This window comes from Sesamum indicum, linkage group LG8 (assembly GCF_000512975.1).
Source record: "Sesamum indicum cultivar Zhongzhi No. 13 linkage group LG8, S_indicum_v1.0, whole genome shotgun sequence".
Classification (NCBI taxonomy): domain Eukaryota; kingdom Viridiplantae; phylum Streptophyta; class Magnoliopsida; order Lamiales; family Pedaliaceae; genus Sesamum; species Sesamum indicum.
In genome coordinates, this window is record NC_026152.1 from 19,199,619 (window position 1) to 19,217,238 (window position 17,620).

At 33.6% G+C, this 17,620-nt stretch overlaps 2 protein-coding genes across 2 annotated transcripts; one reads left to right on the forward strand and one right to left on the reverse strand.

Moving 5' to 3' along the window:
* LOC105169469 lies at window positions 2,799–4,031 on the forward strand. Its single transcript, XM_011089863.2, has 4 exons — window positions 2,799–3,335; window positions 3,433–3,519; window positions 3,600–3,679; window positions 3,775–4,031. Exons 1-4 carry the CDS (start codon window positions 2,898–2,900, stop codon window positions 3,797–3,799), a joined length of 630 nt encoding a protein of 209 aa, XP_011088165.1. The 5' UTR covers window positions 2,799–2,897; the 3' UTR covers window positions 3,800–4,031.
* LOC105169878 (serine carboxypeptidase-like 7) lies at window positions 10,993–14,474 on the reverse strand. Its single transcript, XM_011090431.2, has 14 exons — window positions 14,181–14,474; window positions 13,863–14,008; window positions 13,691–13,767; window positions 13,455–13,577; window positions 13,232–13,334; window positions 13,105–13,142; window positions 12,905–13,006; window positions 12,352–12,438; window positions 12,136–12,264; window positions 11,962–12,033; window positions 11,673–11,791; window positions 11,447–11,560; window positions 11,314–11,368; window positions 10,993–11,221 (listed from the first exon to the last, which is right to left on the reverse strand). Exons 1-14 carry the CDS (start codon window positions 14,315–14,317, stop codon window positions 11,042–11,044), a joined length of 1,482 nt encoding a protein of 493 aa, XP_011088733.1. The 5' UTR covers window positions 14,318–14,474; the 3' UTR covers window positions 10,993–11,041.

The following is a 17,620-nucleotide window of genomic DNA, read 5'->3' on the forward strand; positions in this document are numbered from 1 at the left end:
CTTTCCCTTTGTACATTTGGACAAATTCCAATTTGTACACAGGTTCCATGTAAGTCATTCCAACTCCACTTTATTACAATTTTTGTTTCCATTCAAATCATATGAAACCTACTTAATTATTCTCCACACTCATCAAATCTTAATTTCTACTTTTCAAGTCCTAACTATATTCGCATAATTCAACCGTTCATGAAATTGTCTCGATGTTGACGGGAATATGTGGAGTGGTGCATCACATTTATACATTGGATATGTATATACACCAATGACCATCACATATCCTTTATTTCTAAAACAGAGTATGTGTCAGTTATCTAAATACTAATCCTAAATGGTGTAACATCTTTAAAAGTACCTAGCGTCGTTTAAAAATATATGTACATATAGGGTCCGCTCTACATAAATGTTTGCGACTGTTTATAACCTAAATTTATTACAAATGCGCAGTACAGCCCGTGTAGCAACCCGTTATGCATATAGACAAAAAAAATATATATCCAAACACTTGCAATATAAAGTTATAGATTACATGAAAACATTAGGTTAAGACAATAAATTAAGAGGAGTCACATTAGTTGGTTGGTTGGTCGCAGAAACGAGTGATCCGAGAGAAGAAGCACATGATGGGGTGCATTTTAACCTTTGACTGGGACGAAGAAACCAAAGCCCCATCAAAGCATCATGCTCACTGCACACAACCAGTACCCAGTACCCAGTACCCAGCACCACTAAATTTACTACCTATCTTAAATTAATCAAAGTCATTAACGTAGTAATCCACGTAAACACCCTTTTAGATCAATGTGTGTTTTGCACTAATTCCAAAAAATCTTCATGTGTCTGATGACATACACCCCTCGTGTTGGGGACTGAAAATCTACCTTTTCTTTATTTCACTGCACCTGCAACAATTAAATTAATTTCTCCCTCTTTTCCAATAATATCCTCTTCTTCATCAAAATTCATTTTTTTTTAATTTATTTTTTCAGTATGTATAGAGATCTAAGTATTCTAAAGAATAAATCAACAGATGTGGAGAAAATGATTTAATATTAAAATCAAAGATAAATTTTTAATTTGAAAAGTAGGGGGTGGGGGGATAAGATGGAACAGCAACTGAAGATTGGAATGTGGTTGCAGAAAGATGAGAAGCCCAAAACTATGTTATAGTAATTATTTAAAATTAATTAAGCCCAAGAAAAGCATATATAAGATTGAAAAGTGTGCGCACGTGCATACATGTGTTGAAATCTGTTGGAAATTCTGAATTGCCATATGCACACGTGCAGACATGTGTGTGTGAGTGCGTGTTCCTTTGGAGTGGAGAGGAAGTGAGGGCATGTGAAAATTCCACATAGTAAAAACACTCACACTAGTGACCACTGTACAAGTTCGGTTCTGTTTGGTTGTATTTTACGGCACAGTCAAAACCATCACAACTATTTTACACAGGATATACAATTCCATCTGTTTTAACTTTTTTTTTTTTTTTTAATTTATTTTATACTAATATAAATACAAAATAAAACACATTAAAATTGTTATTTCGAAAATAAGAAAAAAAAAATATAGAAGCAATCCAAACAAAGCTTTAAGTCAAATCTTCTAAGTAGAATTAGGAGACATAATCTGGTGTTTTAAGGAGTGGCACATAGGGTGTTTCCTCCAGGAGGATGACCAATAAAGAATCTGAAGTTTAGTTTAAGTACCACTTGCGTTTACACAAAGTACAAGCAGTATTCTTTTTCAGGCAAAAAGGAACAAATTTTTTGAACATGTAGCAGTCAAACTGATCACTTAAGTTTTTTTTGACTGGCTGCACACCATATGTGTTTTTCTTGATACTTTCTCTTTTATTATTTAATAATAATGCGATCTTGGTACATACTCCTAATTAATTATTAGTTTATGTTGATCCAATTTTGGAATTCACACTTAATTAGAATATTTTGATTGCAGTACTATATACTAACTATATATTATATTTATATACTTTACAAAAATGGTGACGCAAGTGGAAGGAATTAGAGAAAGAACTAGCAACTTTGAGGCTTATATATATATATATATATATCAAGAATGTGAATTGTTTTCTACCTATATATATATATCTATAATATTATTAAAATAAATTAATAGTTCTAATAGTGTAAGAACGAAGCAAATCATGGTATTTTGATTTTTAAAATTATCTTAAGACATATATATATCCGTAGTTAGATAAAAGCCCAGATGACATTTGTTGGACAGTTTGTGATTTTGAGAAGGGTTTACTTGAAAAAGAGAGTTGATCAATGTTGCATGTAGCAATTACTAATAAAAATAGAGCATCATTATTCATTAATTTGAAGTTAATTAGTGTGTATTCAAATTAATGAAAGTGTTTGTTGAAGATGCAATTCTTGGTACCCGCTACTTAAATGATGTGCAATGAATCATTGAAGTATTAAGTAATTAAAAGCTTCAAGACATTATCAAAAAATTGTAAATTTGGGGATGGGACGTAGAAATGAAGAGAGGGAGAGGGAGAGGGAGAGGGAAAGGGGATAGGGCTGTGTCCATATAGTGAGGAAAAGAAGATGGAGAGCGTACCCCGTTTTGTTATGAGCCTACACAGTGCCTCGCTGTCTTGCATGTGAACTTCTTCTGCTCACCTCCCATACATTCCCTCTTCCCCCCCCTACACACACATTAATTCATTACACACAATTTACACACACCCACACCCCAACTGGCACTTTTTGATTCATTCTTGGAGAGAGTTGAAGTTTGTACGTCAGGACAAAAACGCTTTATCAATCCTCATCACTTTCAACCTCACCACCACACTCTTATATATACACACAGACAGAGAGAGAATTGACAGAATCAAACCAAAACACACACACACACACACAATGGATCATGATTACCTGTTTGCAAATGAAGAATGCAGCAGCGGGTGCGAGTCTGGGTGGACTCTATACTTGGACCACTCCTCCATTCATTCTCCATCATGTAATCAAGAACGAGGGAGAAGAAGAAGTGGGGTTTTCACAGAAGCAAAAACATTAAAAAGACAAGAGCAAGAACAAGAAGAAGACGAGGATGAAGGAGAAGATTCGTCCATGGTTTCTGATGCCTCATCCGGACCTCCACACTTGAATGAAGAAGAATGCTACGGTGGAAACGACGCTAATGGTAATATTAATGGCTGCTTTTACCATTACCCCGTTCACGCCCCATTGTCCCGAAACAGGAACAAAAACAGAGATAATCGACGTCGGAAGCTTCATCAACATCACTCCTCTTTGCTTGACGACACTGCTAGCTCTCCCTTTTACGATTTCTCCAATGTGAGTTCATCTTCACACCCTCACCCTCATATATAACTAGTTTATTTTCTTCAGATCGGTTGTTAATTAGAATCTTTGATTTCTGCGTGTATTGCAGACTAGTTTCACCGGAACAAGAAGTCTGCAGCCCTCGGTTGAGAATGTGTTGGAATATTCACAAGGCTACTCCACGACCCAGTTTGAGGTAGGATAAAGATCGCTACTCGTTCATGAAAACGCGCTTCTTTTGTTTCCTCTACGGACTCTTAACTCCATTTTGTATAGGTGAGTCGACCTCCATACCAGGACCACCATTACGATTTCTTCCAGTCTTCACCGTCAGCAAATCAACTGCAGCAAAACCAGTTGAGTTTCACATGTTCTTTGGATCTTTCATTTACGTTTTCTTTATTCAATTTCTTTTCTTTCATCTTATGAGACTTGTCTGAATTTGGAGCAGGTGGTTCGAAGATAAAAGGTGGTAATGATGCCATGAAATGACGACGACACTGATGATGAATCACTACTAATACTAGTACAAATGTTTATGCTGCTTTGGTGATGTCCTGATGAAAAAGAGAGGGACAAGAGGTTTTCACAAGGCAAAAGGGAATTCAATCTCAAAAAGGGATCTTGTTCCCCCTTTCTTGTTTCCTCTCTTCTTCTTTTGTAGCTATGGATGAACTCAGAAACAGAAAAAAAGAGAAGAAATTTTAATTTGTTTTTGTTCAAGATTAAGATTTCTTGTCTGCAAATAATGGTAACAAGTGAGCTATTTCTTCTTTTTCTTTCTTTTTTAATTGAGATTTTAATTCAAATGGAGGCCCCCATGCCCCCTTTCTTTCAACATGGAAGATCTCCACAATTTGTCCAATCTTAAGTGGAAACGAGGATTCTCTTCGAGGGTAACAATAAATATATATAGTTGTCATAAACCAATATATTTATTTAGTACTCTGATTAGGTAACAATAATTGTCAGAAATTTATAAGATAGATACATATATATTAATTGGGTCAATTATATGGAATTATCCATTATGCACACCAACTTAATGTTGACGCTGCATTCAGTGTTTTGTGTATAAATTATAGTGATGATTGAAGTGTATTATGCCATATGTCTCAAAATCTGCTGCATATAATAACTCGAATCGGGTTCTTGTTTATGAGCATAATTCAATGAAACACCTAATTAATATATGTTTGTTGGACAAAAAGTATACTGTATTTGTAAAGCAAAATCTTGGTTATAATGTGGACAAAAACCTATTTGTCTCATAGTGTCCGGACAAGGCTGAAGGCTCCACCCTTAATATAGATTGGATGAGAAAGTGAAATTAATAATTGCAGATTTTATTAATTAATAGAGTAGGATGAAAGAATATTATTGTGATGGAATGGTGACAGGATGATGGAGAAACGTTGTAATGATCCGTAGGTGCATGATATGGATGGGCAGTCGTCAGAACCAAAAACATATGTTGGAATTTTTCATATGCATCTCTACGTCGACCCTTTTCAAAGTGCAGAGATCCTAGCCTCACATCTTCCTCATCATCAACCCATACGACTTTTATATATATATATATATATATATTCTATTTAATTTCATTAATGTATAATTTGGCTCATTTTATCAAATTTGGGCAGTCGTCAGAATGCTTAATTAAAAGCAGTTTCTCCTTTCCTACGAACTCTGTCTTTTTCGGTTTGTTTGTTTGTTTGTGCCAATTTTCATTTTTTGTAGAGAAAATTATGTTGTACTAGGATTCCAGGATGTTTAAGCCACTTGACTTTGCTTAAACTTATTTAATTCGGCTAAAATCAAGTTTGGTCAAACTAAACCAATATTATAAAGTAAATGTATTAAACTTGTTCAGTAATTTTTCATTTTTTCTGAACTTTATGCCAATTACACGGTAAGTATATCGCACACTTGTCATATATTTGATCAAATTGAATTCAAACTAAAGTTTCTCGAAAAAGGAAGTAAATTTATTAGCTCACTCTATGCACATGTTTTTGGAGTCGGTTGTCTGGTCACTATAAATAAAATGACAACCATGCATATTTATACTTTTCACCTTGCTAGCTCCTCCAATACAACATCCAATTGAATTTTCTATTACAAATTATATTGTATTTTTTGTTCATATTTTATATATGGAAAAGTCACCTACTGAATGGAAATTTAAAGGGAATCGAAAAGATAGAAAATACTTTAAAATTGAAGTTTAAATATCAAAGACTAAAATAAACTTTACCATTACAAATTATGTTAAAGGAATTTAAGTAAATTGTGAACACCGAAACATTGTTTGGACCACATAAAATTCGTATCTCTTGTTTATTTTATTATTTCGTACATAAATTTACAATTACTATTACAAAACAATTATAATTTACAGTATAATTTACATAAATTTACAATTACTATTACAAAACAATTTTATTATTTCCCAATTATAAACTATTATTTCGTACATAAATTTATTTTAATATTTCTACACTATAAATTTCTACAGCTTAAAAATTACAGTTTATCAATACTATCCACCACGATCAGATAAATCAATGCAAAAGCTTAAGGGACAATCACGTTAATCAATATTTGTTATGGTTTTAGTGGCGAAATTCTACTTTCAATTCTATAGGATAGGGGGTTTAACACTTTTATTCATCTGCTTCACGAAATTTTAAAAATAGTCCTAGAATTAGAAAAATTCGTCACATTCAATTCCACATTTTTCGAGATTTTCAAAATAGTCAAAATATTAAAAAAAAACTCAACACATTTAGTCTTATAAGTACCTAAATCTCTCGAATTTTCTCAATTTTGAGACCATTTTGAAAATCCCGTGAAACGAAAGACCAAATGTGTCGAATTTTGGCCTTTTCTAAAAATTTCATAAAATAAAGAACTAAAAATATTAAATCCTCTGTCCAATGGGATTAAAAGTGTAATTTTGCTTGGTTTTAGTTGTGTATAGCGAATATTTTGACATGATTTGCAGATATATACAACAGGTAATAGCTGTTATGCAACTGTAATTGACTAATATCCACGACGATTTTTAACTTTTAACTATAATAATTAATCATAGTTGAATACAATATTTTTTCTAGTGTACGTACCCATGTTGTAATTTCTCAAAAACCAATTATTTGAAGAGCTTGCATCCTAATTTTCCAATTTATAGAGGCCAACATGTACATTATTGCATGGCAAGAAGCAAAAAAACAAAGTTGAATCCCAAGGTAACAAAACAAGAAAGAGGCTGAAAAAAACAAGATACAACATGGTCTGAAGATGATTAGAGGAGTGTTGAATGTTTGCAGTGAATTATATGTTGGATAGGATGAAAAGGGTATGGAGGAAACCAATTTTGTCTTGCCAACACCCCACCAACCAAAACAATGTCCCCAATCCCTTCCCTTGTCATCAAAACAATTTTTAAAACAATCCTTAAATTTTTCACCTACGACTGTTCCCAATCCTCATGACAACACTCTTCCTCCCCCACAGAGAACTGTAAATAATAATGGCTCTTTCTACTCACCATATCTCTGCAGTCTCCCAATTTTCAGACCTGTACCTTTTACTTCTAACATATCTGCTCTTCTTCTTACAGCCCCACACGCATGTGTTTTTCATCAGTACTACTCACCCTCAAATTTTGTACCACCACTACTGCATCACACCATCTATTTACACCACACTAGCCAGCTACTCAATCTATCCACCTTGTATTCTTCTACCAATTTTACTACTCATCTTCTCCAACCTCTCTATGGTTAAAAGTGAAATATAATTTAACATTACATTATTACATATATATATATATATTGTATATATATTTTGTAAGTTTAACAAATAATAATAAAATAATTATTCTGCACAAAATTTCATGTTCGAGACTTTTTTGTAATTCCTCATGATTCTATAGGCAACTTAGTTAATTATATATAGTTGATGAGTGATAGTTTATTGCAATTAATGTAAAAAAAGAAAAAAAAAACTATCCTTAAGCGAAAATTGAGCAATCATACTTATAAAGTTTACATGTTCTTATGTATGTATATATGTATATTTTTTAACGCACATTTGACTTAATTCTAATTTTTCAACGTTGATGCTGACAAAGTTAAATACAATAATGTGACGAATGTTGTTTTAATAATTAAGTCATTGTTCTCCATTAGAACGTCACGAGTTCTAACCTTAATTTACTAAAAACATAGAATTCAATGGCCGTTTCATGTGTGAGTACTATGGGCTGGACGTAGCTGGTTTATAATGCTTGATCCAATAGAAATCAAGCTTAACATCCACTTGAACGAGTTTTGACAAAATGAGAAATTCATAGACAAAACAAAGAAAGAATAAAGTTAATATGATTGAATATTTTCTAGTGATTAGCCCTTCATCATATGCACCATCCAGTACAAAAAGATGGAGATGGGCATATATATATATATATATATATATATATATGTAATTGATGAAGATGTGGAGACAGCTGTGATGGCAGCAGGTATTAGGAGGTTGATGACATAGGAGTTGAGAGGACCACATCAACAAATGAAGTTGATTATGATTGAGAGCAAAGCACAAAGCAAAAGGTGGATCATTGAATCAAATATTCAGATACAGTGCATGAGGATGAGATGAGGTGATCACCAATCATCCATTGTGCATGGGTGATTTTGAACCCCATTTCCTCACACACTCCCTCTCCCATCCCTTCTTCATAATTTGCAAAATATATCATTTTTTTTCCCTTTCTTGATCTATATTTTGACATCCCACTATCATAGTTTTATTTTTATTTTTAAAAGAAAAATTGAAAGTGCAAATTCACACTATGTTCTTTTATAATTCAAAACCAAGAATTGAATCCTATATTTTTTTTTATCTGTGCAAGGGAGGATAATAGCAATCTTGTCATTTCCTGAAATTATAAATATATCTCATACTCGTTTCAATTATTAGACATAAATGTTATAATGATAAATTATATCCACGGGGACACTTTAATAATTTGGAGTTCAGAACACATTATGAGCGTGTGGAGTGGGTGCGTGTGTGGGTAAAAAATAAAAAAGTTATATATATCCACGCCTTATTTTATACTTACAAACTCTTTATATATAGAAATCATGTGAAGTTAAGATGTGTTTGTGATTTATCAATCAGTTTAAAATTTTAGTCAAAACCACCCCTCCGAACATATGAATGTCTGTTTGGATGGATTGGTAATATTTTGAGGCTGCCGAAACTAATTTAACATTGGTAGATTTCTGGGCCTCAAATGGACATTACATAACCAATTTTATCGGATCACCCTTGATAAAAGATTAGGCCCAAAAGAAACATGTTTCGAACCCAATCTATTGGCACACCACCTCATGATTCGTTATTTCAGCACATAAACTAAAATTAGTAAAAAAGAGAAAGAATAAATTACACGTTAACCCAAAAAACATCAACGTCATTATAAAAATGATCTCTTTTTCTTAAATCGTTACGGATGATTTTTGTACAAGTAACAGATAATAAGTCAGGAGGTGTAAATGTAATTTTTCCAAAACAAAAATAGAAGTGCAATCTGACAACTTTACAGTTACAAGGAATTAAAACAAAAATTATCGTGAAAGACAAAGTTTGAGTTTTAGAAAGCAACATTCCTCCTAGTAATTATCTTGTTATTGTTCCCAGAGATGGAGCTGGAATGTCTTAACCTGTTAACATCTACTTCCATGAAACAACACGGCTTGTCCTCATCAATTCTCCCAATCTTTCCAACTCCGCTGCCATAGCTCGTCCCCTCCGCCGCCCCCGGTATTCTCCACACCAGATTCCCCTCCGAATCAACATCCACCTTCGCGCCGCCACCTTTTCTCGTCGCAAGTAGTCGCATAAGACCCTGGAGGTCTTCTTCGTTAATACCACTTTCTAATTTCGATGGGGCGACATTCGGCAACTGATTGGTGCGAGGAACAGTGCAGTTGACGACGCTGCGGCGGTCGACTCCTCCCACACAATGACACATGGTGTTTGAGTAAAACTCTCGTGCTCTGGTCAGAATCCTAATGGGTGCATTGCTGCTGCGCGGTGAGAGCTTCTTTTGGTTATCGTTTTTCGTCTTTACCATGTCGTTGCAAATTTAAATGAGTGTATTATTACTTAGGGTGTATATATATAATAATTAAGCACGTAAAGTGCGACAGAATACATCTTGCTAAAAAAAACTCAAAACAGATGTTTGATTAAGTTTGAACACTAATGTGCATCGTTCTTTCGATTATTTGAATTACACGGCACGGCGGCTATGACATAGTCCGCATATTTCCTGAATTTTGGTATCAAATTGAACATTAATGTTATAAACTTAGATAAAAATAGCCAATTAGATAATGTGACATTCAAAATAATGGTCAGATGGACATAATAGATAATCCAATAATTTTTTGTCCGAAATCAAGGGATTATTTGCCAAAACAGATCAATTAATTTCCTATTACACTTATAGTTCTTAAATATCTCAAATTACACGTCTTCATCAAGACAGTGATCTATTGAGACATTGATAAAACCTTTATTTCCATGAGCAGAACAAATATCCAAAAACCATTTATTGTAATATCCGATCAATATAATATAATGGGTAAATTATAATCTATCTATATGTGTTATGTAAATAAGCAAACAACCACCGTTGAAAAATAAAATAGTAATTTATCTCTAAAAAATATAACAATTTACTCCCTAAATTTTAAAAAAAATAAAAAAATTTACCTCCTACTATAGGTTGTGAAGAGACAATAGTATTGGTAAGGAGAAGCAAGCAGAGAATTAGCAAATGGAAGGAAGAGTAGTACTTGGTCGCAGGTCTATTTCTTCTTACTTTCTTCTGCGACAGCCTCTGAGCTGAGGATAAGCTATGTAGGTAGTGAGCACTCATCTCTTTCCCCTTTGATAGTTGAAAATCAACTATCTTTTTTATTATAATTTTATTTGAAAATTCTTATTATTACAGTACGACATTACCAATTTGGATTTGGAGAGTGGTTATTGTTCATGGTTTTTCAACCCGTTGGCATTATAGTTTCTGGGACAATTTTTGTCATAATTAAATTTGGTCAAATCAAATAAATGCGATATGATTTGTCATTTTCATTTGATGATGTCCCAATTTGCATGACTTGAAGATCATGTTCAAATTTTTATCAATAAGTGAATGTTATTTTGTTTTAACAGTAATCGTGTATATATATATATATATATATATAATTTAATAATAGTTGTTAATTAATTAATGAATTTTGATTTTGACTTTTATAATTTTCAGTAATTGAAATCATAATCTAAATTGTAATTGATTTATTTAGAAAAAAAAATAAAAGATGTCATTATAATTGATTCATTAAAAGTAAAGAAGGAACCAACCAAACAATCCTACAATTATTTTTTATACAAAACAGATAATAATTAAATTATTATACCATATATCAATTAATACTTGAAGATATATACTAATAAATAACATTCAAATTACAAATATAATAATGAAGTAATAAATTACTACATAATCACATAAAGACTCTATTAATAGAAAAATCTATCACTCTATCGAATTCATCAGATCACGTGTAAATCAAAAAATTCAGTCAGGATCCCATAAAAGATGGAATTGCATTGTTATTAATATAATCATAGCATCTTTAAGCAGAACAGTCGTTCAAAAACGTCTTATCGTTGATCATTGCAAGACATTCAAATGTTGTAGGAATTATAAGCTCAGACATTGAAATATCTATATATAGTGGATATGAAGATAACCATCTGTTGACCATTGCAAGACATTGTTTGGGCTTGTATTCTGGAGCTGTATGACCTGCACCCTGTAAATACACACACCATCAGAATATATGTATCTTGATATTTCCTTCAGATAAATCATTCACAAGCAACGAAAAGTAAAACTTTAGGTTGCCTTCACTGTAGCAAAGGTGAGTTGGGCTTCATTGTTCTTGTATTTCATTGTATATCTGCAAAACATAAATTAATTTTAGTTGATCTGTAAGATTGATCTTCGATCAGCAAATCACCAACTGATGAGAACTGACCCTGCAACTTGACCGTCGACATTCCAAGGCCTCCAATCCTTGTCAAGGGTGAGATTTAGATCGCATATCCATTTTAAAGTGCTCAAGTAAGGTATAGCCATATCATGATCACCGCTGAATGACAGATATTTAAATAATTAGAGCAGAAAAGAAATCAGAATTGGATTTTCTATCAGTTTTAAGCCATCGATTTTTTTTTGTTTAGGAAAGAGCTAACTTGATTCACCTGTATACCAAGGCTTGAAAGCCTTTCTCATTGAGAAGTCGATGATGTTGGAAAACACTTTCTACATCGTGTTCATAGGATAAGCTCCGATTGCATCTTTTCCACTCAGTTATTGTTCCCTGAATGTCGACCAATACATTAGCATTAAGATATACATCCAGCACACACCTTATTTCGTTTCCACTACGTACCATCTCATCTCAGACGACAGGCAATAATAAAAACCATCTTACACATGCAAAGACATGTCTACCCCGAAAACTTGTCTATTATTTGTTCACGTATGTACCTTTCTGATGTGAAGAGCTTCTTGGACAGTTTCATCATTTGCCCAGACATAAGATGTCACGTAATTATAATTCTGCAAACAGGAAGACTTTTGCTAAGGAAAATCCAGTGGTAATAATACCATATATACTGTATGGACACAGCAAAATATGCTAGATGGGAAGGCAGAAATTACACGGCACAATGGTTGCTCTTGTTTGGACGAGGAAAGGAGGTCAACTGGATCATCTTCTAGAATTAGTTGGCCTGACCGAGATATGCATTTTGGCTCCAGGATGTGAGCATCGTATATACGGCTCAAGCACTACACTTGATTACGTGAGAGCACAATGGGTGCATAAATGAACATCTTAATCGGAGGAAATGACGCCAAAGAAAAATGCAACGTTACCTCTTTAATAAGTTGAAGAGCAGAAAGGCACTGCATATTTTGTGGATCTGGGTTCACATACTCTCCATGACAGCTGCTACTTGCTACCTGAAATTTTCCATCTATCCATTATTATCATGTTATCTATATTCATCGACTAAATTATCAATTTGCCCGAAAGAAAGAGTAAAACACAAAACCCTTTTTAGCAATATCACTTTACAACGTTCAAATGTTGGCCCTATTTACTACGTCCATATCTCACTTTCAATTCACTTAGCAACGTAAGCGCTATTTCGGTCATATACATTCACTCTGTGCAAAAGTTTCAGGTTTCTAACAAATCCACAAAAGCATGAAATACATTCCGAATTAACATCAATATTGTATTTCAGGCACCGTATAGTGAATGATCATGATGTCCCGAGACCAGCTAACAAGAGCACAGTGACATTGAGATGATCGCTTCCTGACTTCAAATTTAATACATATTTTTGCTTCCATGCTTCAATTTTGTACTTCTTTCTCAGTGAACTTTTATCTGAAAGATGCTTATAAAAGGGGAACAAACTACCTCAAAATATTCATCTGGTATGAGCGCCATCTTGTGAGCATAAGGAACCCTTTCGTTCTGATCCTTACTGAAATTTGTAATTGAATTGCCAACAATGTATCCCTGCTTTAATTCCTCAACATCGTTATCTTGTTCACCCTGTCTGAATATAGATCTTCTAATAAAAACCCAATGTGATTAAGTATATGACTTTAACGTACTTGGAGTAACATTCGTGGCTCAAATCCAGCGTCATTACCTGGAGTATCAGCACTCATTTAAACTAAATCCAGACGGGGGAAAAATTCACACAATTCATTACCAAAAGTTCATTGTCTTAAATGCCACCTTTTACTATTTCCAGAGCTACCATCGGGGTAATTTTGCCACCATAAGAGTCACCAGCAACATACAGGCGATTTTTGACAAACTCTGGGTGATTCAACAACCACTGCATTTTGCAGCAAGACATTATTACCTTCAGATAATTGCTTCAGTTTCCATATTAATAGAAAGTAAAACAGAAACAAGTGAAAAAGACATGGATGGATGATAGTAGTTGAAAGCTCACCTTCCTCAGAAACGAGTAATTGTGTTCAGCGGATTTAGTGTCGTTAGAATTATAAGCTTGTGGAGTAGTGGCATAGGAGAATCCAGTTCCAACAGGGGAGTCTATGAATATAATATTAGCAATCTGCAGGAATACCATATATATATATAAATCATCATCCCTTAAGAACAGTTGAACTATATATATTGAATTATTGATGAGGATCGAGCATGAAACAATGGATGTTACTTACTGACCTTTGTCCATGAATACGGATTTAGAGTGAAAGAAGGAAAGCTTCCATCAAAAGCCTCAAGATCAAAAGCCAATGGACCTACACCCAAAATCAGGCCAGAGAGTAACACAACATGTACCGTCGCCCCGCCCAATCTTCCAAATAGAAACAAGAAGAAGAAGCAGAAGACCCACCGATTTCATACACAAGGCCGGAGAAACCAGAACAACCAGGTCCGCCGGTGAGCCATAGTATGAGAGGATCTCTTTCAGGGTCATTTTCTGATTGAATGAAGTAGTAAAACAGCTGCACTTCATCATTTTCTCCCACACCAATGTATCTGACGATTCATGCCATTCACCCGATTAAGTCTCTTGAATAAGATAGACAGATATATACAAAATTCAACCCACAAACATATATATATATATATATATATGTGTGTGCGTATGTGCGTGTGTGTTCATCTTTCAAGTATATACAATATAATGTAGCTTATTCCATTAACCGACCCGGTTTCAAGTTTGAAAGGCAGGGTTCCATGAAATCCGGGCAGAGTGTTGATGATGGATTGTGAATGGGCAGTAGTGTTGATGTTGATGAGGAGAAGCAAACACAGAATTAGCGTATGGAAGGAAGAGCACTCCATCCTACTAATTTCTTGGGCTGATGAGCGCAGTTGAAGGAAGCTATGCCACTGCAGCTGTGTTCTTCTCACCTCACCTCAATATATACCACAAAACCTGTCTGTGTATTACTTACAAGGAAGTCTGGATGCTTTAATTTCTTACCATTTCTGTATTTACATTCATTATCAAATAATCATATACAAATTACATTATAAGTGTATAGTATTGATTCAGATCTACGCCAACCCGATTAAAATTTCTCCATTTTCAAAACATGACCAGTTCTAAGATGAATAGTTTATAATTGCAGTGGTTGCTGGCTGATATAAATATGGATGCATGTGATTCGTGTTCACAATTTTTAATTCATCATTAGTATTACTATATGTTATAACCTAAATTAACTCCGTATTTTTAGTCAACTATACGTTGGACGTGTTTCCTAATTTTTTAAACTTATTTTTAAAACATAAACGAGTTAGTTTTATTTGTTTTTTAATTAATTAAAAAATTACTATTAATAATATTTTACAATTTCTGTAATTTTACTTTTATTCAAACACGTCAATAATTCTTTTTTAAAATAAAATTAAACATCTTATGAATAAATATTACGATCATGAGATCCATAAATGGACTTCATATATATTACTATCCACGAATTGATATAAATAAATAATAGTAAGTTTATATAAGTCGAAACATAGCACCCCTACTTTCAATAAAAATTGATTGTTTTTAAACAGTATTTTTGATAAAACTTTACAAAATATTGAGAAATCACTTTGATTATAATACTAATTTGAATATTTTAACGGTATTAGGTGGCTGTTGAAGATGTAGAAATTGAATTTTTCAGAAAAAGTAATTATAAAATTTCATTAATATTAAAAAAATAATAAATAAATTCATATTAGATGAGACCAATATTTATAATAATAAATTTATATTAAGTAAAATAAATATTTACATATTTAATGAAACTCAAACATAAAAGATCATATCTTCGAATGTATTCACCAACTCTTGAACAATACTAATTTGTTAATTGTTGCGTATCAAGTTCTTCGCTGAGATTGAGATATCTTTTCCAGCCCAAAATGAGCAGATTGAAAGTGATTGATATCATAAAACAAAATTTGTTGGAGTCAAACTTAATAAAATAATATTAGTGTTTATAAATTATGATGTTATTCTATTCTTTTTCTCCCTTTTCTTTTTATTTGGCAGCTATTCTTTTTCATTATATATTAATAATATAATAAATATAATATATTTATCGTAATTATTACCTTGGATTATATTAAACCAATTTGAATTAAAATTTGGGTAAATTACATTTTGTCATTCAAACTACGTGCGTTTTTTCATTTTGACATTTATTTATTTATTTATTTATTTTGTTAACTTACCATTTCAACTATACGAAATTTACACTTTGTCATATGTGAAAGTTTTTTTGCCGAAAAAATCATCACATGTTGTGCATATATAAAAAATATCATATCACATAATCTTTAAATATCATATTTATTCATATTTTATTGAGTATGTTGAATTCAATTATATAACAATATTATTTTCAAAATTACTTATGAAAGGTTATAAGCAATTTATAAAACATCTCATATATTATTCAATATATATATATATGTATATATAAAGTATTTATTTAATCAGTGTATCTACCATGATTTATTCAGTACTTAGTTACAAAAAATTAAATTAATAAAATAATTAAATGTCAAGTAATATCATTTTTTTTGACTGTGCATACTAATTATTTCTTAAGCACTCCTGAGAGGAAGGAGATGATCCAAGGAAGAAAAGCCTCCTCCGCTCGCTTCCCATGTCTAATTCCATCCTCAGCTCCTTTCCCCAAAAATTCGGATTCTCCCTGTCCTAATTTTCCAATCCCTTTAAGAGTTAAGTTGAAACGCCACATGCTCCTGTTATGCCGTTGATTTTCTATTTTTTATTAATATATACGCGTAATGTATATATAAATTGTATTATTTATTCTCATCTTGAATAAAAATTATACTTGTAATATCTATATATTCAATAAAATATAAAATGTAATTTATTGGCAACATCCAACATTTTTTTTTCTTTATTTCTACTATTTCGACATTTATTTTAGCAGGTATATATATTCAGAATTAATGATAGAATTTCAAACAATATTTACAAGTTTGATGTTAGCACATTAGACCAAGACAAAGACATTATCATGTTTGATTTGGACAATAAAATAATAATGATGGGTATACACTTGTAACCCCTACAATAAGACTAGATTACCCTTCATTAAGGGCATTAGAGTCATTTCGCGATCAGGATCCGCGCCTCTTGTAACGGGCGGGTCGCGGAGGACCCGACCCGGATCGCACAAACCGACTGAAGACCCGGACAATGGAAGCCGTTCGATCAGAACATGAGCCAGTAGGATAAGGCCACGTGGCCCAATACCCGATACACAGTTGTGCTCTATAAATAGACCCCGATACGCCATTATTGAGGTACCTTTTACACATTTATTGAGATCGAACTTTGAGATAGAATATATTTCTCTCGATCAACCTAACTTGAGCGTCGGAGGGTCATTGTCGGGGACGTGCCCGACGAGCTCACGGTTCGTGTTTTATTCTCAGGGAACCCAAAATCTGGTCTTGGACGAATTGGCATTCTTAGTGGAGATCGAATCTCGAGATAGCATAATTCGACCCGGATCAGTTGGCGCCGTCTGTGGGAACATCTGAGAATTACATCATGGAAGGTTCATCGAGAAGGAACGCCGGGGAAGAAGATACACCAAGAAAAGGAGGAACGATAATCCAGATAACGAAAGAGGAGCTCCACAGAATGATAGAAGAAGCGAGTCGGAATGCCATTGTGGAGTACGAGAGAAGAACTGCGACCCCAGTGGCCAAAGAAACTGCAAGAAGGCAATTGTTCGAGAATACCGAGCCCCAAAGAGAGTCGCGGGTGCATGGCGAGCCAGAGCGCAGGACTAAAAAACTGGTCTCATCAGACGCGGGATCCAGTAGTCATGCCCGGTCAAAGAGAAGAGAACCCGTGATTTCGCGAGCAGAAGTGGAAAACGTAGGCAGGCAGATAGAAAAATTGAAACAACAACTAGACGACCTGAAGAAGCGAGGCGACCTGAAGAAGCGAGCCGACCTGAAGAAGCGAAGCGACCTGAAGAAGCGAGGCGACTTGGCGAGGCGGAATATGAACTCGCCCTTCACTAACGAAATTCTATCCGAAGTTATTGGTTCAAACTTTCGATTACCCGACCTACCCAAATACGATGGGTCGAA

Coding starts and splice junctions, on each gene's coding strand:
- LOC105169469 (XM_011089863.2), top strand. CDS start 2,898: ATGGATCATGATTACCTGTTTGCAAATGAAGAATGCAGCAGCGGGTGC. Junction 3,336..3,432: donor CCTTTTACGATTTCTCCAAT/GTGAGTTCATCT, acceptor CGTGTATTGCAG/ACTAGTTTCACCGGAACAAG. Junction 3,680..3,774: donor AATCAACTGCAGCAAAACCA/GTTGAGTTTCAC, acceptor AATTTGGAGCAG/GTGGTTCGAAGATAAAAGGT.
- LOC105169878 (XM_011090431.2), bottom strand. CDS start 14,317: ATGGAGTGCTCTTCCTTCCATACGCTAATTCTGTGTTTGCTTCTCCTC. Junction 13,143..13,231: donor AGCTCTGGAAATAGTAAAAG/GTGGCATTTAAG, acceptor CTGATACTCCAG/GTAATGACGCTGGATTTGAG. Junction 11,792..11,961: donor AAGCTCTTCACATCAGAAAG/GTACATACGTGA, acceptor GTCGACATTCAG/GGAACAATAACTGAGTGGAA.